This window comes from Canis aureus, chromosome 16, assembly GCF_053574225.1.
Source record: "Canis aureus isolate CA01 chromosome 16, VMU_Caureus_v.1.0, whole genome shotgun sequence".
Taxonomy (NCBI): Eukaryota; Metazoa; Chordata; class Mammalia; order Carnivora; family Canidae; genus Canis; species Canis aureus.
The window spans coordinates 57,881,583-57,907,690 of NC_135626.1; the positions used below are offsets into that span (position 1 = coordinate 57,881,583).

At 52.1% G+C, this 26,108-nt stretch overlaps 2 protein-coding genes and 1 long non-coding RNA gene across 4 annotated transcripts; 2 read left to right on the forward strand and 1 right to left on the reverse strand.

Moving 5' to 3' along the window:
- CDR2L (cerebellar degeneration related protein 2 like) lies at window positions 1-12,798 on the forward strand. Of its 2 annotated transcripts, none has more exons than XM_077854172.1 (5): window positions 1-151; window positions 7,625-7,737; window positions 8,042-8,190; window positions 8,767-8,931; window positions 10,170-12,798. In XM_077854172.1, the coding sequence occupies exons 1-5, from the start codon at window positions 73-75 to the stop codon at window positions 11,059-11,061; spliced, it is 1,398 nt and encodes a 465-aa protein (XP_077710298.1). In that variant the 5' UTR covers window positions 1-72; the 3' UTR covers window positions 11,062-12,798. The 2 variants fall into 2 exon arrangements, with proteins under 2 accessions (XP_077710298.1, XP_077710299.1); XM_077854173.1 differs by lacking the exon at window positions 1-151 and adding an exon at window positions 2,336-2,976.
- LOC144286999 (uncharacterized) lies at window positions 11,452-16,263 on the reverse strand. Its single transcript, XR_013354931.1, has 3 exons — window positions 15,911-16,263; window positions 14,951-15,104; window positions 11,452-13,563 (listed from the first exon to the last, which is right to left on the reverse strand). It is a non-coding gene; the product is annotated as an uncharacterized LOC144286999 (long non-coding RNA).
- Window positions 16,038-23,159, forward strand: MRPL58 (mitochondrial ribosomal protein L58). Its single transcript, XM_077854177.1, has 6 exons — window positions 16,038-16,264; window positions 18,980-19,016; window positions 21,650-21,709; window positions 22,249-22,331; window positions 22,420-22,589; window positions 22,855-23,159. Exons 1-6 carry the CDS (start codon window positions 16,079-16,081, stop codon window positions 22,937-22,939), a joined length of 621 nt encoding a protein of 206 aa, XP_077710303.1. The 5' UTR covers window positions 16,038-16,078; the 3' UTR covers window positions 22,940-23,159.
- Window positions 23,160-26,108: the final 2,949 nt, after the last annotated feature.

A 26,108-nucleotide genomic window follows, 5' to 3' on the forward strand; every position in this document is an offset into this window, starting at 1 on the left:
GGGCCCCGCGCCCCGGCCCTGAGCCGCGCCGCCGCAGCGCCCGCCCGCCCGCCGCCCGCCGCCCGCGGGGCCATGCGGAGAGCCGCCGGCATGGAGGACTTCTCCACGGAGGAGGAGGAGCCCTGGTACGACCAGCAGGACCTGGAGCAGGGTGAGCGCGGGGGGTGTGGGTGCGGCGGGAGAGCGGGGCGCGCCCGGCGACCCCTGTCCGCTTCTCCATTGTTGAGCAGTATCGCCCCGGGGAGGGCTGGGCTGCGCCCGGAGCGCGGACCCCGAAGGGTGATGCGTCTGGAGAATGGGGACCTGGAGAGAGGGAACGCTGCCAGGGAAGACCGGGGCCAGACCCGCGGGGACGTGCAAAAGTGGGGGGAGCGGCCTTCCTCTTTCCCCGAACCGCAGGGGTGTACTTCACCCAGCTCACCCACCCCATCTTGGAGGCAGGGACTGTCCAGGCGCCCCTGGTATTGTTGGGGGCCTGAGTACTGGCTGGAAATCTTTGAAGGCCGAGAGGTGGCTCCTTGGTTATGTTTTGCTGAGAGGGATGGTGTGTGTGTGTGTGTGTGTGTGTGTGTGTGTGTGTGTGTAGCGGAAAGTTATCCCATTCCAAATCCAGTAGCACCCTTCCCTGCCGGGATTCCTGAGCTCTAAGACTCCCAGAAAGTTTCCCCAACTCCCTTACCCTCTACCCAGGGAGTGTATAGGGGTTTGGGGACCCTGCTGGCTAAGAAGCAGCAAAAACTTGGAGTCTCCAATCTGTCTTCCTAAGGGAAAGGGGGTCCCCTGGCCCTTTTGCTCCCAGTCCTATCCCAGATGACTCATGGTTCAGAGGGAACCAGGTTTGGGATTTCTGAGCAATGCACCACACTAGAGCCTGAGTAAAGTGGGAGCTGCCTCCCCCACTCCCATCTGAGGGAGAGAGGGTGGCTGGAAGGGGTTTAGAATCTGGTGATGAGGTGGCCAAGGTGACATCACTCCAGGCAGGGGGCGGAGCTGTGGGACAGGAAGGAGGAGGAGACCTAAGAGGGTCAGGGCCAAGGTCTGCTGGAACAGAGTCAAATCCACCCTCTCTTCCCCCAAAGTGCCTCGTTCTTGGATGGTTAGAGCTGGAGTGGCAAGGAAACATGTCCAGGAGAAGTGACCACCGTCACCCAGCAACCCAAGCGAGTGTGGACACAAGTCTGGTTCAGTGTGTACTAACACCCCCTGCTCTGCGTCGGCATCCACGGGGGCCCCAGATGCCTAGCTTTGCCCTCTTGTGAGACATCTACCCAGATCCTGGACTCTTTGTGTCCTGGCCCTGACCCACATCCCCACGTGGCCAGATTTGTTGGTAGATGGGACTGTCCTTATACTCAGAAGCGTGGGTTAATCAGAGCCTCTGGGGGCCAGTATGGGACTGGGGGTGCTGGGCTGAACTCTGTCATACTCTGGAGTCTACCCTCAGCCTCCCTGCTGGAGTGTGATGTCCAGGACTGGCTGTGACACTTTCGTCCCCCATCCTGGGCACCTCTCCCCCTCAATTTTGCATCCCACAAACACCTGTCAGGCTGACACTTAAGTGTCCAACACCATCCTGGGAGCTGGGAATAGTTTCAGCCCTGGCTTCCTGGGTGCACCCGGGCAGGTGGAGGTGGGCCTCTAACTGAGTGTGGGTGTTAGGATGCCGTAAGAGGGCTTCATGGAAGAGGAAGGCCTAGATGGAAAAATTCGAAGCTGAGCGCCTGGGAAGATGGCTTCCCTGGAGGCTGATGCTGATATTGCTGCTGTCTCATTTCATTCCTGCACCCCTAACAAAGTCTCTGGCACGGTGCCCGGCCCAGATGTGGGAGGAAGGAGCCAAAGAGTAGGGGTGGGAGACGACGTGCTGCTTCCGGAGAGCAAGAAGTGTCGAGATTCCAGCTGTGCTGGGCAGCCATGCTCTGGGGCCAACTTAGGGGATGGCCTCATTGGTCTGCGGCAGCCAGCCTTGTCTTGTGGCCCCAGTCGTAGCCAGGACCTGGGAACAAGGAGGGAAACCAGAAATGAGGCAGTGTCGGGAGAAATTGGACTTTTTGACCAAAAACAAATGCCCACTCACCCTGGGCGAGGGCAGAAGGCCCTCTTTCTGCAGTGAGAGCAGAGACAGAGGACCTTCTGCTAGGAAATTCAAAAAGGTTTATGCAAAGGTCCCTCTGAGCTGGAGGGCGAATAGGGGCCGCATGAGCATTTTAGGTGGAAAGGATGCTAAACCAAGGTACAGAGCAACGTGAGAAGACCACACACAGCTAGAAAGTAGGAGCTATCTAGAGTGGCAGGGGTGGGTTCAGGGGAAGTCTCAGACATAGCTACTGTAGCACCACCTCCTAGAGCCCGGCACAGAGAGCCAAATGGCGGGGTGAAGCGTGAGCCGGAGACCGGCTACACTGGGGATCAGGTGCCTGTTGCATCCCACTTCTCTGTACAATCCCCAAATTCTCCCTTGCCCGGCTGCTCCCGGGTTTCCTCCAAGTTGCTCAGGAGGTGTTTTGCTCAGCCAGCCTGGTCTCCCCTCATATTTGTTTCCCCTTGTCCCGTGGGCAGGTCCCAATTCTACTTTCCAGAAGCTTGTCTTTCCAGATGATATTTGACTTGCACGATGTTCTGTCCCAATAGAGGGAAGTGGTTGGGACAAGCAAGGTCCTAGATCCTCACTGTGTTCCTTCTACCCCCTGACACTGGCACCTGTAAAAATAGAAAATGCCATTGATCGTTAGGCACAGGCTCTCTCTCTCTCTCTCTCTCTCTCTGCCCACCTCCCTTCTTGACCTTGGACCAGGCATGGCGGGCCCTGTGGTACGTCTTTCCAGGCTGAGAGAAGGCTGCTGAGTCACAGATTTCAAGTCCTGGGTGCCTGACCTTGAGTCTCAGCCTTGGGCAAGAGCTCTGACATGGCAAGGGGAGGGAGGTGCCCGAACCCCAATTGTGGGAACCCAGAGTTCCTGAGTTCGGGCCCTGAAGGTAAGCAGGAGCCCTGCAGCCCTGCCAGGTGGTAGATTGCCTCCTCCCAGCTGCTTTACCTTTGTCTCCATCCCCTCCCCGCTCCTGTCCCCTGTTCCTTTCCCATCTCTCTGCTCCAGAATCTGTGGCGCCCCACCCTACCCCAACCAGTGGGGACAGTGGAGTTTCAAGGTTTTGTTTTTTTTTTCAAAGACATCCCCTTGCCTCCCAGCCATTCCCTCTCAGGCCTCCAGGGCAGCAATGCACATCAGCAGATGCTTAGAGGACAAAACTGCTATAGCCCACTACAGGAGACCCAGAAAACTCCAGGATCTATGCAGGGGAGGTGCCCATTCAGACTTGGTACCTCCCCTGAGCTTGGTCCAGTGTGACCATTAATCTTGCCATAACAGGCAGTTTATTACTCCAGCTTCTACTTCCTGCTTAGCCAGCTCCCCAGGCCTCCCCCATCCTTGGTCCAGGGGGAGGTGCACCCCCTGGGAACCCAGAACTATCACCAGCCCTCTCCTAGCCTGTGTACTTTCCCCAGCATTTGGCTCCAGGCAGTCCCCTGCTCTGCAGCTTCTAGACTTCTCCTGTGATCCCTCCTGGCAGCTTTGACCAGCTTAGCTTGCATTGTGATCCAGTTTCCCTGAGAAGGTCTCTAAGATTCTCCCCCACCCCAAACAGCTTCTATTGTGTTCCTTTCCTCTCCACCCCTGAGTCACTGGGTGGCCTGGTTACATTCACTGCCTTCACAGCACAAGCTTCTATGTCCCTGGTTTATAGTGACTTGCAGCTGCCCAGCCTGACGGTAGGAATACACACGCAGCTCAGGTGCTCACCTGGAAGGAAGAGCATAACATGCAGTTGTTCTTGCCCTTTCCTCAGCTTGGAACCTGAGGTCTTGAGCTCTAGGTTAAGCTGCAGAAACTCCAAGCAGGTGACCCCTGGAGCTTGTCCCCCAGTGCCAACACTGGTGGTGGCATCAGTAGCAATGGCCTCTTCACAGACCACCTGACAGTTCCCAAAGGAGAAAATCCTGATGACTGTGGCCCTGTGTTCTTTTTCATTTATACCTGAGTTATTTGATACTGTTTGGGGATGAGTCCAACATTCACCATCTTATTACAGAGAATAGGAAGATGGTATGGCTCCCTCGTCACAAAGTAGGGGATGTCTTGCTGGGCTCCCAAATTTCCACCAACCACTAAACATTACATAGGGCTGTAGGTCTGTGATGCTCAGATCAAACTTCACACTTTATAGACGGACACCTCTGGACGCCTTAACACTTTTTAGACATTTGCCAAGCTTATAGTTAATAAATTCATATATATCCCCCTTAGTGGTCTGTATCAGGTAACCAGTTTTTCTTGACATCATCATCAGAAGTTAATTGCTCAAAGCTGAAGGTTTTTGTCTGAGATTTATATGATTATTTCTTTTAAGATTTTATTTATTTCAGAGACTGAGGGGAGGAGAAGAGGGAGAAGAAGAGAGACAAGTAGACTCCACCCTGAGCGCTAACCCCGTTGTGGGGCTTGATCTCATGACACTGAGATCAAGACCTGAGCCAAAACCAAGAGTCGGATGCTCAACTGACTGAACCACCTACGCACTCCTGATTTTTTTTTTTTTTTTTTTTTTTTTTTTTTAGTGGCTGTTTAGGAAAGTAGCTTTTGTTTTCTCCAGCTAAGTTATTGCAGCCTTGCTCCAAGATAGCAGCTTTGCACTCCACCAGGAAACATCTTCGGGTGACATCCAGGCACAGGGTGCCACTCATGGCATAGTGGCAACTCTCCAACCTGGAGACTCCACTCTGGCTGTTTGAAAACCTTACCTTTATGTGTGGGAGCAGACTCCAGGCTTGTTCTTGACAGGCAGCTTGGCCTTTTGTCCAGGCCCCATGGCTAGCCAGGCCCTCTAGTTTCCATCAGGTGATGTCAGTCCGATCCCTAGCCTGGCTGAAAAAGAGCCCGAGACTCTGCTCCTATGCCCACTGGGAGTCACTGCTCTCCTGGGCTCTTCTAAGAAGAAAAGCCCCTTCCCCAGACCTGGCTGGTGCCAAGCTAGGGGCTCAGCTGAAACAACTGTATTTATGAAATTCACAAGGGGGCGGCTAGAGAGACCCTCCATGCCCTGGGGAGTCTAGAAGGATCGCTGTCTGGACAGGGAAAGCATTAAAAACCTGAATCCCTGGACCACATCGGCCCCAGCAGAGTTGCCTTTACACATCTTGATCTGGATTTATACCATCAGCCTAGATCAAGGGCTGTTTTAATAAACAACCTCACGGGGCAGCCCCGGTGGCGCAGCGGTTTAGCGTCGCCTGCAGCCCAGGGCGTGATCCTGGAGACCCTGGACTGAGTCCCGGGTCGGGCTCTCGGTATGATGCCTGCTTCTCCCTCTGCCTGTGTCTCTGCCTCTCTCTCTCTGTCTCTATGAATAAATAAATAAAATCTTAAAAAAAGAAAGAAAGAAAAAGAGAAAGAAAGAAAGAAAGAGAAAGAAAGAAGAAAAGAAAGAAAGAAGAAAGAGAAAGAAAGAAAAAAAGAAAGAAAGAAAGAAAGAAAGAAAAGAAAAGAAAGAAAAGAGAAAAGAAAGAAAAGAAAGAAAAGAAAAGAAAAGAAAAGAAAAGAAAAGAAAAGAAAAGAAAAGAAAAGAAAAGAAAAAAGAAACAACCTCATGATGGGAAAAAGACCCAAGATTTCCCAGACAGCATTTTTGGCAGAATGATTCAAATAGGCCTACTCTGTGTCCCGGTGATTCTGTTTCTGGGAAAGGATCTTTAGGATGTAGGCAGTGATGTGCACCAAGATCTATGTACTATGAATTTTTGTACAGTTTCTTTTTTTTTTTTTTTAAGATTTTATTTGTTTATTTGAGAGAGAGAGAGAGCACAAGCAGGAGGTGGGGGAGAGAAGGAGAGGGAGAAGCAGACTCTGCACTGAGCAAGGAGCCACCATGGGGCTCAATCCTAGGACCCAGAGATCATGACCTGAGCTGAAGGCAGAGGCTTAACTGACTGAGCCACCCAGGCTCTTTTCTTTTTTTCTTTTTTTTTAAAACAGCTTTACTGAGATATAATTTATAGACCAGGTAACTCACTTACTTGAAGTGTACAGCAACACAAAAGTCTCCACATATTCACAGTGAGGTCATCCCTACTGTCAGCTTTAGAATATTTTCATCATTCTGCTTAACTCTTCTTAGAAATAAAAGAAATAATATATTTTCCCTTGATAGTAATAAATATGCTATTCCCTTTGTTTCTAAGAAGAGTGAGGCATATATATGGAGGTATATCTACCCCAAATGTCTAGGTACCTCATACAACTCCAGACCCACTAGAGAGAATTCTTAGGGATTCCAGCACCTGCCACTTCCTCTTAACCCTTCCTCCTCCCCACCACACAGCCCCCCTAAGAACAGGCTAGATCCCCTCCCAGCCTCTCTGACAGTGTTCTTTTGCCTTCTGCTCAGATGGGGAGGGGTAGGTTCCAATCCTGTAGGGTACAAGAATCATGGCTGCTTGGGGGAAGACGATGATGGTTTTGCTGCCCAGGGAAAGGAAGTTTCTGAGAGGGGCATATGTCACCAGAACCAAACGGTACCCAGCCAGAGCCAGGAGACCTGAATTCTGCTTCCAACATGGCTATAACCTTGAGCAGGTCATTCTTCCCTCTCCCTCTCCAGCCTGTCAAATACCACGCACACGCACATGCACATGCACACACACCGCAAAATCTAATACCCAGCAAGCCTTTCTGCTCCCTTTCCATCTCAGCAAGATCCTAGTCACCCTTCCAAACCCAGCTTGCAAGATGCCCGTTTCCAGAGGCTCCCCCTGACCCCAGGAAGAGTGATCTCTCTTACCTATCATCCCAGGGCACTTACCCCATGTCTGTTGATTCTCTTAGCACGTTCCGCTCACTCATTCTTTCAAAGATTATTTATTTATTCATTTATTTGAGAGAGAGAAAGGGAGGGGGAGAACATGAGCTGGTGGGAGGGGCAGAGGGAGAAGGAGGCTCCACACTGAGCGAGGAGCCCGATGTGGGGCTCCATCCCAGGACCCTGAGATCATGACCTGAGCCAAAGGCAGATGCTTAACTGACTGAGCCACCTAGGCGCCCCTCACTTATTCTTTCAGAAAATATTTATTATGCACCTGCTCTATGCCGAGTACTGTTCTAGGTCTTGGGATATCAGTGAACAAAAAGGGCAAAACCTCTGCCCTGTGAACTTACAGTTAGTCGGGGGGAGATGAATGAGAAAAATGAGCAAATGGCTTGGTAAGTTAGATGGTGGTATGTGCTAAGGAGAAAAATGAAGCAGAGAGGGAGTGGGAGGTGGGGGAGGGTGTGATTTCAAATCAGTGGTTGGAAAGGGTCTCCTGGAGAAGGTGACAGTTAAGCACAGGTTTGAAGATGGAGAGGGATGAACCCTGGGAGTGGGGAGAGGACATTTCCGACAGAAGCGACAGTGCAAAGTCGAAGCTCCTGGCTTGCATCCCCTCCCAGGCCTGGAGGCTCCCTCGGGGCAGCTCTATGTCCCGGTTATCTTGGGGTCTGCAAAGCATAGCCCACAGTGAATGCTCAGAACATTTATGGAAGTCCTCTGAGCTCGTTCAGCTGCTCACTGTTATTCTCACCCTCTCCACTAGACTTGCACTTGGCCGCGGAGCTGGGAAAGACACTGCTGGAGAGAAACAAGGAGCTGGAGGAGTCTCTGCAGCAGATGTACTCCACCAATGAGGAGCAAGTGCAGGAGATTGAGGTGAGGGGCCACATAGGCCCTGCCTGTGCTCCGCCACCCATTAAGGACCCCTTGGCCCACGGTGCCTTTGTTCAACTTAGAGAAAGATGCTCTCTTAGCAGACACAGCTTTGGCCCAATAGCCTTGTGCAGTTCACAACTGATACAACTATCCCAGGCACCCCTATCACACCACCATCTTTACTCCCCACTCTGCTGCAGACAACTTCCCTAAAGCAAACGTGTTCCCAGAGGTGGGAAGAGGTCCAGGTGAACACATTTCCCCAACCCTGTTCTGAAAGGGTACTCAATCTTCTCCCCTCTAGTACCTAACCAAGCAGCTGGACACGCTGCGGCACATGAATGAGCAGCATGCCAAAGTGTACGAGCAGCTGGACCTGACAGCCCGAGACCTGGAGCTGACCAACCAGAAGCTGGTGCTGGAGAGTAAGGCTGCCCAGCAGAAGATCCATGGGTGAGGGCCGGGTGGCGGGCTGGGGGGCGAACGAGGGAGAGGTCAGGTCGGGTTGCACGTGGGCATATGATCCAGTGGGTGTGACTCGTGCTCTTTCTCCCAGAAGTGCAGGCCTGGGGACCTGGGATGGTAGTGAGATTGCCCTTGTCACTTTTGGGGAGTTTCACATTCAGGCCACAATCCCTCTTAAAGTGCCAGCTCCACACCAGGCTCTGTTTAGGAAATGGGGATACAAAGAGACTGCCCCACCCCCTGGAAGCTCACAGCCCAGGAGGGAAGGCAGGCATGTAAATATTTCATCATGGTGCAGCATGATAAGTGCTTAAAGGGTGGAGGAGGGACCAAGGTGACACAGAGGAGAATGGTCAGCTCAGCCTGGGAGGCGTGGGAGAAGGGCGTATCCTTGGGCACACAGGGAGTTCTTGTCTGACCTCAGCACCAGGCAGCAGGGTCCAGGGTTGCCCATTTGTCCCCAAATCCGAGTCCCTCTTGGGGCACTGCAGTGAGGAAGACTGGCCCCATCCCCTTAAAGCCCCTCCCATGTGTGTCCCCCACCAACTCACCCCACCCTCCCAGGCTGACAGAGACCATCGAGCGCCTGCAAGCCCAAGTGGAGGAGCTACAGGCCCAGGTGGAACAGCTGCGGGGTTTGGAGCAGCTGCGAGTGCGACGGGAGAAGCGAGAACGCAGACGCACCATCCATACATTCCCCTGCCTCAAGGAGCTGTGTACCAGCCCGCGGTAGGTGAGGGTGCCATGGGGCGGGGGAGCAGTCTGGACCCTGCACCATGTCCCCAAGTCCCAGAGGAAGGAGAGGGTGGGCACCAGGCAGCAGGTGGGAATGAGCTGATGCATTGTCAGGCTATTGGAGGGATGGTCCTATTGCCAAAAACCGTCAGCAGCTGGCATTTACTGAATCCTGGCTGCACGCCCACTGCTTTTAGTGATTTCACTCCGTGGCAACACAGTGAGATATGTTTTATCATGCTCACTGCTCAGATGAGGAAACGGAAGCTCAGAGGTTAGGTGAGCTTATCCAAGGTCACCCCGTTAATAAGCTAGAATTTTAACTCAGGAGAAGTTAACACCACACTTTTCAGTTCCCATTAAATCTTTTTTTCTTTTCTTTAGAGAGGAAAATGGGGAGGAGGGACAGAGAGAGAGGGAAAGAGAATCTTATGCAGGCTCCATGGGGGCTAACCAACTGAGCCACTCAGGCACCCCCAGTGGCTCAGTCGGTTGGGTGTCTGACTCGTGGTTTCAGCTCAGGTGATGATCTCATGAGTCTCATGGGTCCTAGATGGAGCCCACAAGGGGCCCCACGCTCAGCGGGGAGTCTGCTGGAAGATTCCCTCTGCCACTCCCCTCCCTGCCCCGCCCCACCCCGCCCTGCCCCACTCATGCACACATATTCTCTTTCTCCCAAATAGGTAAATAAATCTTTAAAAAAAATTTTTTTTCAAATACATATTCTGTACTTAGTGAGTGTTTCAATAAAGGTCCTGGCAGGAGGCAGCTCCTTGCAGAGTAACCCCCGAGGAGCGATTAGTGAAGAGGTGTGGATAAAAGTGTAGGGAAACGACAGGGACACTGCAGTACCCCAGGGCTGCAACAGCAAGAGGCTGTTACCATCCCCAGGCCTGAAGGGGCCAAGGGGAGGGAGGTTACTGGAGGCCAGGAGGTGCTGCGTGGCCAGCACTAACCAGGGAAGGAGCCTGGGGAAGACCTTCCCCGACCTCCCTCTGCTCCTACCCTCTGACTCCCGGTGCCTCTGGCTGGTTGAGCTCAGGAGAGAGCAGAAACCTGGCTGAAGCAGTTCACTGTGGTCAGCCGGCCAGAGCAGAGAGCAGAGAGAGAAAGGGCCGAGAGTGGATCTAGAGGGAATAGTTTCCCCAGAGGCGGGGAGAGATGTTAAGCATGGGGAGGTACCCAGGACCTTGGCCTTGACCTTGACCCGATGTCTGATGGCCCCCTCCCAGGTGTGAGGATGCCTTCCGCCTGCACAGTTCCTCCTTGGAGCTGGGTCCACGGCCCCTGGAGCAGGAGAACGAGCGGCTGCAGACCTTGGTGGGTGTGCTGCGTTCCCAGGTGAGCCAGGAGCGGCAGCGCAAGGAGCGGGCGGAGCGCGAGTACGCGGCGGTGCTGCAGGAGTACTCGGAGCTGGAGCGGCAGCTGTGCGAGATGGAGGGTTGCCGCCTCCGCGTGCAGGAGCTGGAGGCCGAGCTGCTGGAGCTGCAGCAGATGAAGCAGGCCAAGACCTACCTGCTGGGCCGGGAGGACCACCTGGCCGAGGCCCTGCTCGCGCCCCTCACCCAGGCCCCCGAGGCCGATGACCCCCAGCCCGGCAGCGGGGATGACTCTGCTGCCCAGGATGGCGTCTCCTCTCCGGCCGCCTCCCCGGGCCACTCGGTTCGCAAGAGCTGCAGCGACACCGCGCTCAATGCCATCGTGGCCAAAGACCCAGCCAGCCGGCACGCGGGCAACCTCACGCTGCACGCCAACAGCGTGCGCAAGCGGGGCATGTCCATCCTGCGGGAGGTGGACGAGCAGTACCACGCCCTGCTCGAGAAGTATGAGGAGCTGCTGAGCAAGTGCCGGCAGCACGGCGCTGGGGTGCGGCATGCTGGCGTGCAGACCTCACGGCCCATCTCCCGAGACAGCTCGTGGAGAGACCTTCGTGGGGGTGAAGAGGGCCAGGGGGAGGCCAGGGCAGGTGAGAAGAGCCTGAGCCAGCACGTGGAGGCCGTGGACAAGCGGCTGGAGCAGAGCCAGCCAGAGTACAAGGCGCTTTTCAAAGAGATCTTTTCCAGGATCCAGAAGACCAAGGCCGACATCAATGCCACCAAAGTCAAGACGCACAGCAGCAAGTGACCCCTTTCCCGGCCTGCAGCCTCCCCCAGGGTCAGGCCACTGGGCTCCTCATGCCTGGGCCACGCAGCCTCTGGTGAGTGAGGGAGCCCACCAGCAGCAATATAGCCTAGTGGAGGCTGCGTTCTGGCCCAGGGAGCATGTGGGGGACGTAGCTTGTTCTCTGTTCACTTGGGAGGTGGTCAAGGACCTCCACCATCCTGCGTCAGCCTAAAGACGCAGCTAAGAGTTTCAAAGCCAAACATTCCCACTCCCATGGGGATTCCCAGCTCCCCAGCCCTTGGCTTCCAGACCCTGGGCCTTGCTCGCAGATTTGTGGCCAGGCTTCTCTGAAAGCCATTCTGGACCACTTGGCTTTTTTTCTTTTTTTCAAGGTTCAGTTTTTTTGAGAGATTTGCAATGCAAGGTCTCCCTGACCCCTTGCCACAACTGGAAACACTTGAAGGGGGATCCCAGAGCCAGCTGTTGCAGGTTCCAGGGGTCTCCTGGACCACCCACTGCTTCTCCCCAGCTGCGACACGCTGTCATTCCTTAGCATCAGCTAAAGGGTTCTGACCAGGTCAGGGACAGCCCCTGCCATGCAGAGCAGAACATCTCAGCCAGGCCCCGAGTGCCCCCCACTCCAGCCACTCCAGCCCTGGTGAGGCGGGCTTCTCCCTGGGGACTCTCAGCCCACTGCAGATCTGTAGCCAATCAGAGGAGGGGAACAGGGAGCCCCTCGGCAGCCATACACGAACAGTACATCCTGCTTCCCTCAGAGCCAGCCTCCTCGGGTTCCAGCCCTGGAAATGCCTTCTGGCCATTAAGCCTTCCAGGAATCTGGGCAGTAGGGAGCCCCCGTCTCTGCACGCCACCTCTGACTTGCCAAGCTTGGCCTCTGCCTGCCCCCATCTCAGGGACCATGATGTGTCTCATTCGCTCCCATGCTCCCCACAGGCCGACCCCCGACCCCTCCTTAGATTATGCCTGCTGCCCCCAGAATGACCCAGGCATATGCCACCAGCCAGTGCTCCCAGCATCTGCCCCTGCCCCTCCCCACTGGGGACTGCCCGATTCCACCCTATACTGAACAGTATTGAAATGGGACCTGGTAGGGAATGTGTCTCCTCTCTCCCATAAAATGCTGTTCTTAAACCTCCCATCTTTTTTTGAGGGGTGGGGGTTTTAAGGACCCAGCTGGGTCACAGGTTAAACCTTTCGTTAAGGCTTCAGAAAGTCCAGCTTCAGCTAAGAGATGTCCAGGCCCCCAGCTTGCCCTAAGCATTTCTCCAGGGTTTCCAGTTCCTTCTGCCACCCATCCTGAGATCCTAGAAATCAGAGGAGCTACACAGCCCGGTGGAAGGCAGCAGCCCTGGCCTCTGTGCTAGGAACCCAGCAGGGACCTTCATGCCTTATCTGTTTCTAAGGGGTAAAGGGGTTTTCTTAACAAGCATGCCCGACCTCCCTGGAGGCGCTTACCCTGCTCTCTGGGCGGCACTGTGATGAGCGCTGTCGGCTGGTCCTTCCGTTCACACATCTTGGAACCCTTTGTCCTTTGGAGCTGGGCAGCTCCCAGCCCTCCGTGTGTCTCTGTCATCTAGGGTGGAGGGGGTAGGGTGGGGAAAGGGCTCCTGCCTGTTTGCTCCCCAGTTCTGTAGCGGCCGACCAGCGTCACCTTTGAAGTATACCCGAGAGAAATATATTTACAAATGCTTTATTCTCTTCTTTAATAAAAAATGCACCAGTATTCTAAAAGCAGAAGTGGCCCTGGAGCCATGGTCCTGTCTTTGTGCATCTCACACACCCACCGTACATCACACAGCTCTGGGGATTGAGGGCAGAGGGGAAGTCCCAAGCTTCACTCCCTTGGGATTTGCAGCCAAACAGCCCAATTACTGAGGGTGTTTTCAGGGAACTGGGCAGATAAGGGGTGGTGGTGAAGGAAGCAGATTCCAGGAAGAAGGGGTAGATTTGCCCACTCACTCTGCCTGTCTGCTCAGCCCTTCAGGGAGGAAGGAAGATGGGTCTGGAATAGAATTAGCAAGACTGGATTTCCCACCCCAGTGCTGCAGAGAAAAAAATAAAAGCCACCCAATCCCCGAAAGTAAAAGAAGTTCCTTATCATCCCTTTGCAGCAGCTAACTTTTGTTGTCTGTTGACTTCGTTCCAGGCAAAGTCAACCGTGGGAGGCAGCTATAAAATCTCTGTTCTACTGATGGAGTTTCTGAGGCTTAGGGTTAAGTCAGGAATTCAAAGTCACATAGAAATATTCAAACCCCGAACTGACCAATTCCACTCTGCAATACTGCGCATTCCCTATCTCTTTGTAATATTTAGTTTTAGAGCCAGTTGGACCCCGGGCCCTCCAGAAAAGGAGAAAGGAAAATCCTGTGGGTCCTCTAATTCACAGGCCATGGGGAAGGACTGGTCCCTGCAAGCTCTTCAGGTGCCAGGAATGGCTTGGTGATGCTTTGTCTCTTCCTTTCTTTCTTCTTGCCACTGAATGTCCCCTTCTTGAAGCACCATCTTAGCCTGTGGAGGACCAAGGGGAGGAAGGAAAAGGCTGGCCTCTGCCTTTAGTGCCCACCTTTTGAAGGGAACAGGTGGCACCTCTCAGGCCTGTTTCTTCCAGAAGGGCCTCTATTCTGGATGGTTCACCACAGCAGCAGGTGAGAGGAGCTTGCCAGCTGCTCTTCTCTCCACCCCAGGGTAGCTTGTCTCACTCCTCTACACCCCCCGCCCTCGTCCAGAATCCAGGCCACCAGATGGCCTGAGCAGGCTGTGTTTATTTGAGGCCATGGAAACCTACAGCTCCTTTTTTCTATTACTCTGGGTCAGGAGCAGGGCTGGAGCCCAGCCTCAGAGCAATAATGCCATGGAATGATGCTGACTTTATTTTTTTTTTTTTTTTTTTTTTTTTTTTGATGCTGACTTTATTATTCATAATCCCTGAGCTGTTGACCTGAGTGAGTCCCTGGCTTTGCTCCCTGGAGCAGCTTATTCCTGTCACCATAGAGATGCCTCAGTTCCCTCTGAGGTTTTGGGACTAAGACGGGGAGGGACCCAGGAGATTCCCCTTCCAGCCTAGAGCCTGAAAGGCAAGTGAATATGAATCGCCATTCCCTTCCTAGTTTGCATATACAAAGCCAGGGCCTGGGAAGTAGTTTATTCCTCCCTAGGGGCATATTTTGCTAGGTAATTGTGCTTTTACTAAAAATAAAACACATGGGTGGGTCAAAGGTTGAGCGGTTGAGGTCTGCCTTTGGCTCAGGTTGTGATCCCGGGATCTGGAATTGAGTCCCACATTGGGCTCCTTACATGGAGCTTGCTTCTCCCTCCGCCTGGGTCTCTGCCTCTCTTTCTGTGTCTCTCATGAATAAATAAATAAATAAAATATTTTTAAAAATAAATAAAAATAAAACTTCATTACAAATAACTAGGATGATTAATCACAAATTGAGCTGTTTTCATTAACCACATTGCCTCTCAACAAAGTAACTTCACCAACAACTCTTTACAAACACTGCTTCCTCTACTTTGAACCTTTCACAGAGTTAGAACTCCTCAGTTTTGAAGTTCATGTCTTAAGAACCCTGCACAAGGGCTCTGCATAGCCTGTCTGTGGCTGCCCAAATCTCCACTCACCTCCCCAGCATTCTTTTATCTCCTGGCTAGGAGAAACTGTCATCATGCCCACAAAGCTGTTTCTTCTGCGAAGGGGTGTGGGTCCGCTTTTAAAAAACATCTCTTTCTCCACCTGCCTGCTTCTCCTCCCATCTGGTATTTGCCTTGTGGAGACTTCACACACCTGCTCAACCAGGATTTGCTTAGACTGCCTTGTGAATGAACCTGAAGTTACTAAAACAGCTCTAGCAGACTTCACCTTTCAAAAACACACTCCCAAAGAACTCACCTTTTTCAAAAAAATATTTTTTTTTTAGGGACATAGGGACATCTGGGTGGCTCAGTGGTTGAACGCCTGCCCCTGGCTCAGGGCGTGATCCTGCAGTCTGGGGATTGAGTCCCGCATCAGGGCATGGAGCCTGTTTCTCCCTCTGCCTGGAAATCTTAAAAAAAATAATAATAATTATATATATATATGTATTTGAGGGATCCCTGGGTGGCGCAGCGGTTTGGCGCCTGCCTTTGGCCCAGGGCGCGATCCTGGAGACCCGGGATCAAATCCCACATCGGGCTCCCGGTGCATGGAGCCTGCTTCTCCCTCTGCCTGTGTCTCTGCCTCTCTCTCTCTCTCTGTGACTATCATAAATAAATTTAAAAAATAAAATAAAATCTATGTATGTATTTGAGAGAGTGAGAGGAGGAATACAAGTAGGGGAGAAGAGGGGGAGAGGGAGAAGCCGACTCCCTGCTGAGCAGGGAGCCCCAGGTAGGACCCAATCCCAGGGCCTGGGGATCATGACCTGAATGGGAGGCAGACGTTCAAGTGAGCTACCCAGACACCCCGAAATAGCTCATCTTACAAATATTTATTGAGTACGTATGATGTGCCAGGTTCTGGGTACTGCAGACCCAGCAGCGAGCCAGTGCCCTCCTGGAGCTTGTTATATTCTGATTGGAGTCAGGCAGTAGACTAAAAATAATAATAAGATTGAAAAAAAAAAAAAGATTGAGTGACGTGAAAGGAAAAAAAGGAGATAAAGCAGCGCAGAGTCAGAGAAAAGGGGATGGAGCCGCACTAGGCCAGGCGGGGCGGGCCTCAATGATGGAGAGCGGTCCTGGAGAAGGGCGCAGCCCCAGAAAAGGAGAGAAGTGATGTTTCGGGGGGACACGGATTCCGGGGGTTCTTCTTGAGAGCCCTCTGGCCGGACAACGTGTTTCCCTCCGCCGCGGCGGGCCTCCGCGCTCCTACCCTGCCTCCCGGAGGAGATGCCGGGGACAGCGGCCCGGGGGCGCGGCTCGCCGCCTCTCTGCGACCCGGGCGGGAACTGACAGCCGCGCGGAACTGAAGTCCCGAGGGAAACAGGCTCGGCGGGACGCGGAAGGAAGCGCCCACCGGAAGTGGCCCGGGGACCCGAACATGGCGGCCGCCGCGTCCCTGCGCTGGGGCCTGAAACGAGCCGGGGCCTGGCTGCTCCCGTCGTCCGCGCGCTGCCCCCGGCGGGCTCTGCACAAGCAGACGGACGGCCCCGAGTTCCAGAGCATCTACAGCCTGGACAAGCTCTACCCGGAATCCCGGGGCTCGGACACCGCCTGGAGGCTCCCGGTGAGCGAGGAGGGCGGGGAGGAAGGGGAGGAAGGGGAGGAAGGGGCGTTTCCCCGCCGCTGCCGGGGGACCTCAGCTTGCCGGGGCCGCATTGGCCGGGCGGGAGCAAACTGGAGCCGCGGGCAGGACGGGGTGGGCGGCGGGAGCGAGCAGGGCCGGGGCCGCGGGACGGGTCCTGCCTCTAGCCCCGCCCCCAGCCCCGCCCCCTGGAGGCCAGGGAGCATTCAGAGTTTCCAAGAGCATCACCCGCTTTTCCGCGTTGGTTACGGGGCCTCCAAAGCGGACGCGAAACCCAGAGGCTGCCAAATCGTTTGGAACCATTTGGGAAGTTACATGGCCCGTAGCTTCTAGGAACCCCAGCGCGCCTGAGGAAACTGGGCTTCTCTTCAAGACGCGTTTATTTCCAGCCCGCTGCGTACAGGCTCTTCGGTCAGGCCCCGGGCAGGAGAGAGAGAGAGGACCTAGCCAGTTCTGGTTGCGTTTCCACCTGCAGGACTGAAAGACAACATGCATTTATTCACTCACCCATTCAACAAACTTCAAATGAAAACATGTTTGTGTGCACTATGCTGGACATGGAGATAGGGAAGTGGAAAAACAAAACAACAACCACAATCTGAGTGTTTGTGGAGCTTATCTTCTAATGGAGGGAGACAATAAATAAAATCAGAAATACAGAGTGTGTGAGATGGTCGTTAAGTACTTTGGAGAGAACAAAGCCTGGAAGGAACAAGTGCTAAGAAAGGGGGAAGGATTGTTGTTTTAAGTAGGATGGTCTAGGAAGGCATCTGGGAAGATGGCATTTGAGTAAGGACCTGGAAGAAGCAAGGCAGTGAGCCAGGGGAATAGTGGGGAGATGAACATCCCTGCAGCCACCTCAAAGTGGTAGGTAGCATGCTCCACCTGTTCAAGGAACAGCAAGCAGGGAGGTGTGGCTGAGCAGGGGAGTCAGAGCAGGTGAAGCTGAAGAGGAGAGGGATGGGATGGGGCAAGGCCTGTTCACTGGGTTAATAGGCCTTTAGCTTTACTCTGAATGCCATGGAATCTATGGAGGATTTGAGGCAGAGGCGTCCAGCTTAGTTTTACAAGGATCACTCTTGGGCTCAGTTGGTGGAGCGTGCAACTTGGGGTTGTGAGTTCAAGCCCCATGTTGGGTGTAGAGGGTACTTAAAATTAAAAAAGAAAAGTAAAGAAACAAGGATCACTTTCATAGAGCCTTACAGTGTGGACTGTAGAATGGCAAGAACAAGAAGGCCACTTACAAGATCGCAGTAACACAGCCAAGAGATGATAAGCAGAGAGGAGGCACTATGACTCATAAGAATTGGTCAGGTGTTAGGTATATTCTGAAACAAAAGCCTGTAGGATTTTCTGATGTATTTTCTATAAGAAGTGAGAATAAGGGGGAATCCCTGGGTGGCTCGGCGGGAATCCAGGATCACGCCCCACGTTGAGCTCCCTGCATGAAGCCTGCTTCTCCCTCTGCCTATGTCTCTGCCTCTCTCTCTCTCTCTCTGTCTCTCATGAATAAATAAATAAAATCTTTAAAAAAAAAGTGAGAATAAGAGAAGAATTGAAGTCTGAGGTGGAAGAATTGAGTTGCCATTAGTGGAGATGAGAAAGTTGTTTGTTCTTTCTCATTCAACAAAAAGTATATTGTGTACCTACTTGTATCAGGCACTGTTTGAAGCATTGCAGATAAAACAGAGGCCTTGCGTCCTGGAGGTGATGTTCTAATGGAAGGAGCAGACAGTAAAGAAATGAGGAAGACACATCGGGTAGCAAGGAGAAATAATGACAGACCAGGGTGCTGCCAGAGAGTTTGAACCAGGAAATTGGAAGTGATGAACATAGACGATATTTGCATCAACACAGATGCAGTGCTCTAGGGAAAGGAGTAGGATAGAGAAGAGAAAGGCTTCCAGGGGCATGTCAGTGTTTAAAAGTTGCAAAAAGCAAGCAAAAGAACATGGGAAAGTCATAGGGAGGTAATAAGGAAGCTGGTGAGGATAGCTCAGGAAGAGGGAGAACAGGCCCTGAGGAAGCTGGGGCCTGGAGTCTTCTGTGCTACAGAGAGTGCAGGGGGATGAGGATTTCACTCCCAAGTCATTCTAGGATGAAAAGGAATGAAGCCGGGAGGGGGGGCCATGTGGACATGGGATACCATGAGTTTGGGTGGCCAGAAGAGCCTCAGAAGGCCTGTGGACATGGGGCTCACAGACTTTACTACTCAGAAACAGCACAGGAGAGACACGGAGGTGAGAAGTCCTGGAGTGAGTAGTTCCATTTGACACAAACTATCTAGGCAGATGGCCTCTCACGTGAGCCCCTGTGGCCCAGGAAGGAACAAGGTGGCCCACCAGGTTTGTTGCTCTGGGTTAGTAGAGCGTGTTCCTTTTGGAGTCTGTCTGAGGCACATGTACTGTGGAGCCTGCCTTGCTTCCAAGGAGCCAGGCCCCTGATGGTTGGTACCCAATGCTAGCTAGCTAAGGCTGGAGATGTCAGTTCCAGTTTCCTAGTAGAGTGTTTCAGAGGTGGTACCTCTGGAGTCTGGGGAAACTTTTTCTGTCATCCTGATATGATTTTGCTGCGGACCTGAAAATAGTTGTATTACATTTGCATTGTGGCTTTACGTCCTTTCTTTGATTGCCCTGGACCAGTTAGGAGTCACAGAGCAGGTAATGTTAATTTGATACTGTGTATGTTACATTGCAGGATGATGCAAAGCAAGCCAATAATGACATTCCACTAGGTAAGTAATTTTATTTTATAAAAAATCAGTCACTTCCCCCACTCCTCAACATTCCCTCCAGAAAAAAAAAAAGAAAAAAAAAAAAAAACATTCCCTCCAGATCTTTCCAGCTTAACAAAAATAAACTGTCTTTTGGTGTGCAAAAGCAGAATCCTCTCAGTGCTCTTTAGAAGGCCAAAAAATGGTGGTATAGCCACTCTAGAGTGTTGCGTAGAGTACATGTGCGAGCTCTTGATGATCTTGCGGCATGGGCCAGTCTCTACAGTAGATGAGTGGATGGTTATTTGGAAGAAGTTAAGCTGCAGGGACGCCTGGGTGGATCAGCGGTTGGGCGCCTGCCTTTGGCTCAGGTCATGATCCCCGGATCTGGGATCGAGTCCTGCATCGGGCTCCATGTGAGGAGCCTGCTTCTCCCTCTGCCTGTGTCTCTGCCTCTCTCTGTGTCTCTCATGAATAAATAAATAAAATCTTAAAAAAAAGAAATTGGATATGAGGACTGGCTTGAGAAATGGCAAAGAAAGGGCAGACTTGGTGGCTGGGGAACAGAAGGGTGGGACTTCTCCCTGTAAACTGTTTGCATAACTTTAGAATTGTGTGCAATACAAGGCAAGGCCTAACAGGCAGAGCCTGGGAAACAACAAGCCTTTTTTAGAATCAGAGAGTTTGTGACATCCACAGTGAAAGGAGTAATAGCCATAGGTGCCGGCTCCTTGTAGCCCTTGTTCAGGGTGACACAGAAACAAAGAGGCTAGTTAACTGAGACACAAAGAAGAGGCCACTCTGTGGCCTAGGAGCTGGTGCCTTGCTGCAACTAGCAGTTTGGTCGCCGTCAGCTATGCCTTGAGGAGTACTTGTGGCTGGAGGTGGCAAGAAAGCCCGTCTCATCAGAACCAAAGGCAAAGAGATGGTCTCCTGACAGCCTCCAGGGAGATAGGTGGGAACCAGCCATGTTGCAGCTCCTCACTTGTCTCAGGTGCTCTTGTGTTGGGGGGCCTCACAGACCTTTTTGAAAGACAGACCCTGCCCTGGCAGCCTCTGTGGATACAGGCAAGGTTGCCGACACGGTGCTGGAACTGTCCCCCTACAGTACCATGCATTCCTCACCTATGCAGAGAAATGAATTGATTTGATTTTTCAAGAGGAAGGAGGTCTCTAGGGGCACCTGGGTGGCTCAGTCAGTTAAGTGTCCAGCTCTTGATCTCAGTTCAGATCTCAAGCTCAGGGTTGTGAATTCAAGCCCCACATTGGGCTCTGTGCTACGCATGGAGCTTACATTTTAAAAAAAGGAGTGGGGGATGCCTGGGTGGCTCAGTGGTTTAGCGCCTGCCTTTGGCCTGGGACGTGGTCCTGGAGTCCCACATCGGGCTCCCTGCATGGAGCTTGCTTCTCCCTCTGCCTGCGTCTCTGCCTCTCTCTCTCTTTCTCTGTGTCTCTCATGAATGAATAAATAGAATCTTAAAAAATATATATAGACGGGCGCCTGGGTGGCTCAGTCGGTTAAGCATCTGACTTCAGCTCAGGTCATGAACCCAGGGTCCTGGGATGGAGCCCTCCATCGGGCTTCTTGCTCAGCTGGAAGTCTGCTTCTTCTTCTCCCCTCTGCCTCTCCTGCTGCTTGTGCTCTCTCTGTCTCTCAAATGAATAAATAAAATCTTTTTAAAAAGGGAACAAAGTCTCAGAAGCAGTCCTGAGATGGGCCACCACTGCCCATCAAGGCCTGCTCTCCACTGCCTTGGGGCCAGTTCTTTGCCACCCATACCTCTTGCAGCTCCATCCAGTCTTCTGAAATCTTCCCACTACCATGTCTTCCCCACTTTCCTCAGACACTGTGAGTCTGTTTCCCACGAATTACAAAAACAGAAGGAAGGAACCTCATTTTACATTTTACAGACAAACAAACCTGAGGCCCAGAGAAGCAGAGGGACTTTGCCAAGATCATAGTGATAGAAGCAAGGTTCCCAGCTCCAGTTCAAGTACACTTTCATCCAGAGGATGTTTCTACACGCTGACAGGGCACTGGACCACACACTGAATATCTGTCCCCTTGCAGCTTACAGTCTGTGGGGATCCCACATCCACCACATTTTGAAATAAACAACGGTAAACTAAGTTTGTCCCTTAGTTTGAGCTTTTGTGTCTGTGCTTTAAAACAAACAAATGGTGGGGCACCTGGGTGGCTCAGTGGTTAAGCATCTGCCTTTGGCTCAGGTCAGGATCCCAGGGTCCTGGGATCGAGTCCCACATCAGGTTCCCCACAGGGAGCCTGCTTCTCCCTCTGCCTATGTGTCTGCCTCTCTCTGTCTCATGAATAAAAAAATCTTAAAAAAAAAAAAAAATGGCAAAAAGCTTGGGGCAGCTGGATCTAGTGAGATGGACTGGACCAGAAGCAGACAACCCAGGTCATGATTTTACAGCCTCTACTGTGACCCTAGGAAGGGTACTTACTCTTGATTTTAGTTTTGACATCTGTGAATAATCTCTGACTTTACTGCTCTGAATGTTACGTTAGTATATGTAAAAGCCATTGAAAGTGGGGTGTAATGGGGATAGTGATGTTGATAATAAATTAACAGTTTGTGCATTTTGCCATGGAATAATTTTTTTTTTTTTTGGTGTGTGTTCTGTTTTTATAGATCGTTTGACGATATCTTATTGTCGGAGTAGCGGTCCTGGGGGCCAGAATGTTAACAAAGGTACAAGGCACCTTGTTTTCTTTCATTTTAAAACTTGGCTGGGAGATGTACTTGAGTTCTGTGCTTACATTCATATGGGATAAAGGGATTTTTTTTAGCAGAAGCTCAAATACCACCAGTTTATAATAATCCTCTTTATTCTTTTGAATGTGGTCTGATCCTTAGACTCTCAGCTGTGGGTTGCTAGGACTAGGGTTGGCTTGTGGGCCTAAACAAAGGGAAATCACAGTGTGAGTTGGCAGCCAGAGAACAGGTTTCCTTCCTTCTCATGGAACCCATCCCCCATTCTTTTCAGACCCACTAAACTGTAAGAGAAGCACTGAGCATTTAGTTCCTGGAAGTTACTTTTTGTCCAGAAGTTCCTCGCTATGTTTGCAGGCTCATTCCATCACCAACTTTGCATTCCGAAGTTGACACAGGACAGAAACGTCCTTGGATGGATGTCTTGTCTCCCTGTTTCAGGATCATCACCAGCCACAGGGTGCAGAGCCTACTTGAGAATCTCAGTGACCGGTGCTCTCTCATCCCTTTATTCACAGTGAATTCCAAGGCTGAAGTCAGGTTCCATTTGGCAACCGCCGAGTGGATCGCAGAGCCCGTGCGGCAGAAGATAGCCATCACGGTAACCACGGACTCCTTTTTCTGTAATCCCTCAGTTGCATTTAAACCTTTACTCTGTAGAACTCAGGTTTTACCTTTGTTCTCTGCAGCATAGAAATAAGATCAACAAGTCAGGAGAGTTGATACTCACCTCTGAATGCAGCCGCTACCAGTTCCGAAATCTGGCAGATTGTCTTCAGAAAATTCGAGACATGATTGCTAAGGCCAGCCAGACAGCTACGGAGCCATCCAAAGAAGATGCTTTATTACATAGGCTCAGGTGCCAGAAAGTGCCCCAAGCTCCTCTCAGCTGATTCTTTGGGGGTTGAGGGGTCACAGCACAGAGGAGACAGGAGGTAGGGGGAGGGCACGACTTCCCAGCAGAAGGTGGGGAAGCTCTGGGAGTGAGAGAGGCCTCCTACCCGAGTGGGGCCCCCACAGTGCTGATCTGCTGCTCTGCTTCCCACCCTGCTGCTAGCAACTGTCATCACTTTGAAAAGCATCGATGGGGCATCTGGGCCTAATTGCAGTCTTTTTGTTTTCAGGATAGAAAACATGAATCGGGAGAGGCTGAGAAAAAAGCGAATAAATTCTGCCATAAAAACAGGCAGGAGGGTGGACATGGACTGAAGTCCCCTCCTGAGCCACTCGGCCCTCTCTGGGGGTCCAAGCTGCAGCAGCCCAGAGCCTGACACCGGCAGGAGACCTGAGAATGTTCATTTGGAAAGAGGGATGCAGGCCTGAGTTGCAAAGGTCTTCATAGGCAATCACGTGTTATCGAACCTTAATTATCCATTTCATGTATTAGCTGCAGTAAAACTCTGCAATAAATGCGATAGGCTTCACCTCATGCAGAATGCTTCAGAACAGAATTCCAACCTTTTCTGTCCATTGAAATCTGCCTCATAATTGTGGAGCGCACTGGTCAGCGGGGGGAAACAACAATGAGCTGCGGTGTCTGCACTCAGGGAACATACCTGGGGTGGGAGGGCTGAGACAGGTTAGCAGACCTCTGAGGGTGAGGGGGCTTGAAAAGGGAATAGAATCTTAGTAGAGGTGGGGAGGGACATGCCAGTTGGAGGGAACAGCATGAATATGGGAAAAGAAAAGGCTGGGGTGGAGAACCCAAGGAAGCTATCTGAATGATGGATTCGAGCCAGGGGGTTGTGGGAGGTGAGTCTGGAAAGGGAGACAGAAGCTCAGTGTGGAGACTCAAATTCAAGTTCAAGAGTTTAGATTTTAAGAAATGTAGGTGACAAGGAGGGGCGCCTGGGTGGCTCAGTCAGTTAAGCATCCAACTCTTCGTTTTGGCTCAGATCAGGATCTCAGGGTCATGCACTCAGCAGTGAGTCTGCTGGCGCCTCCTCCTGCTTGAGCACACATGTGCATGCTCCTGTGCACGTTCTCTCTCTCTCTCTCTCTCTCTCTCAAATAAAATCTTTTAAAAAAGAAATGTAGGTGAAGGGGAACTGCTGAGATTCTCAAGTGGGAAGGAGTACCACGTGTTAGGGACTGTCACATGCTGTGGGGTTTTAGAGGCAAGAAAAGAACGAGTTGGAACTGAAAATAGGTTTTTGCAATCCTCTGGGTATGGGAAGCACCCAGGCCAGCATAACTATAGCAGCTCACTCTGGTGTGTATTAATTTATTAGAATGTTCTCTATAATTTTGACCTAGTTCACTCGTTCAGCAGATACTGCATTGTGATGCTCTAAATGCCAGATAATTAGCTGTAGTAGTATATACACTTGATGTGAGCAGGGCCCTCATCATTCATGTGAGTGTAAACAAAGGGGTAAAAACTTACTGATAAATGACTAGCAAGAGTCCCCTCAATAGACTCAGAGCCCAGGAGGGGATGAAGCTCATATGCAAGACGGTGCAACGTTGATTTGTTTATTCGTTAACAAACAGTGAAAGCCAGGCACTGGTGAAGTCCCAGGGACTCAGCAATGAACAAAAGGAGTCCTTTCTGAGGCACCTGAATGGCTCAGTCAGTTAAGCTGTCTGCCTTCAGGTCATGATCCTGGGGTCCTGGGATCCAGCCGCGCATCGGGCTCCCTGCTGAGCAGGGTCTGTTTCTCCATCTCTCTCTGCTGTTCCCCCTGCTTGTGCTCTCTGGCTCGCGCGCTCTATCAAATAATTTTTTTTTTAAAAAAAAGCTCTTTCTTCCAGACAATTTACATTCGATCAGGTGATGATAAAAGCTGAGAAGAAAAATGGATTCCTGTTACGGTAACAACCTAAAATGTGGTAAATAATTTGTCTGAATAGGCTCTGGGAACCAGAGAAGCAACTAGTTCCAGCTTGAGGGTCAGAGAAAATAAACTTGCTTGCAGTGCTTGAGATGGGGAGGAAGGAGGGGAGGGGCCAGTCATGCAAACAAGGTAAGAGCTTAAAATGTGACAGCTAGGACATTTAGACTACCTCTGCAGAGGCTGTCGGGAAGGTATCTGCGAATGGACAAGGAGAGTGAAGGGAGATGAATGGACAAGGAGAGTGAAGGGAGATGAGCATAGGCTGGCGGACTGACCCATGTAGGAGGCAGGGACCCATCCTTGGAACTAGGGCAGTGGCAACAAGAAAGGAGAGCCACTACTAGCAGGTGCAAAAGGATGATGGAGACAGAAGATGGCCCCAGGTGGAGCATGGAGCAGGTGTGTGTCACACGGGTGATGCTGCGTATGGAGACAGGGGAGGCACAAAGGGTGCAGCCTCGGGAGGATGCTGGGATGGAGGATGGTGGGATGAGAATGGCTTTGCCTGTGAGGAGCTGACTCGTGCGGCCTGAGGAGGATCGCACCGAGGTGAGCCCAGGAGAGGGGGTGGAGGCCTGGGGCCGCGAGTGAGGGTGCGGTTGGAGGATGCGGGATGGAGCGCAGAAGCAGAGTGCTGCGGATGGTAAGAGCCATGGAGGACAAGCAGCGCAGAACCTGGGGACATGCTGGGTTAGATGGTGGCAGCAGGGGAACCAGGAAAAGCATCCCTGTGGGCTGACCCTGGAACACAGTGGTGGACCCAAGAGGCCCCCAGAAAACACTGGTGACACAGGAAGGGACCTGGAAAGGCATTTGGGATACACTGGAGGGAATGAAAAGATAACAGGCTGGGGGACAGGGAGTAGAGCACAGGGATAGGATCCATCCTTAAAAAGGGCGGAGGGCTGGGCTGCCTGGCTGACTCGGGTAGAGCATGTGACTCTCGGGTCCTCAGTTCGAGCCCCACTTTGGCAGTGGAGCCTACTAATAAAACAATTGTTTTTTAAAAAAGGCAGAGGACCAAAGAATGAACACAGGTGACTGCCCAAGCCAATGGCTCCGTGGAGTCCTAGTTGAAAGCAACGCAAAACTGCTTTCGGGTGAGGAAAGGATTTAGCGGGAGGAGGAGGTGGCTGAGCGGAGGCGGCACAAGGAGCCTCCTGGAGGGACTTTGGTTAAGGTAAAGGGGCGCAGGTCAAGGCAGGGGACTGGAGCCAGGTGGGCCCAACTCCCCCCTCTTGCTGAGGTTAGGGGAGGAAGAGGTGAGTTTCTGCAGACTTTCCACATGTCGGAGAGATTAAAACAAAAAAGGTGTCCACACCCCCTGTGCCCTGGGTGCTTGGAGACGGGAGAGGCAGGTTCTCGACGCAGGCACGACGGGGACTAACAGCTGCCTCGGCCGAAGCTTCTGCGGGAAGGGCGGGGAACTTGAGGGGACCCTAACCCTAAACGTGGGTGACGTTTGCACATGAGCTCGTTCTTTCCTCGTGTTACGTTTTGTAAACTGTCCTAAAGGAACGGCGTATTGGGGCGAAGGATCG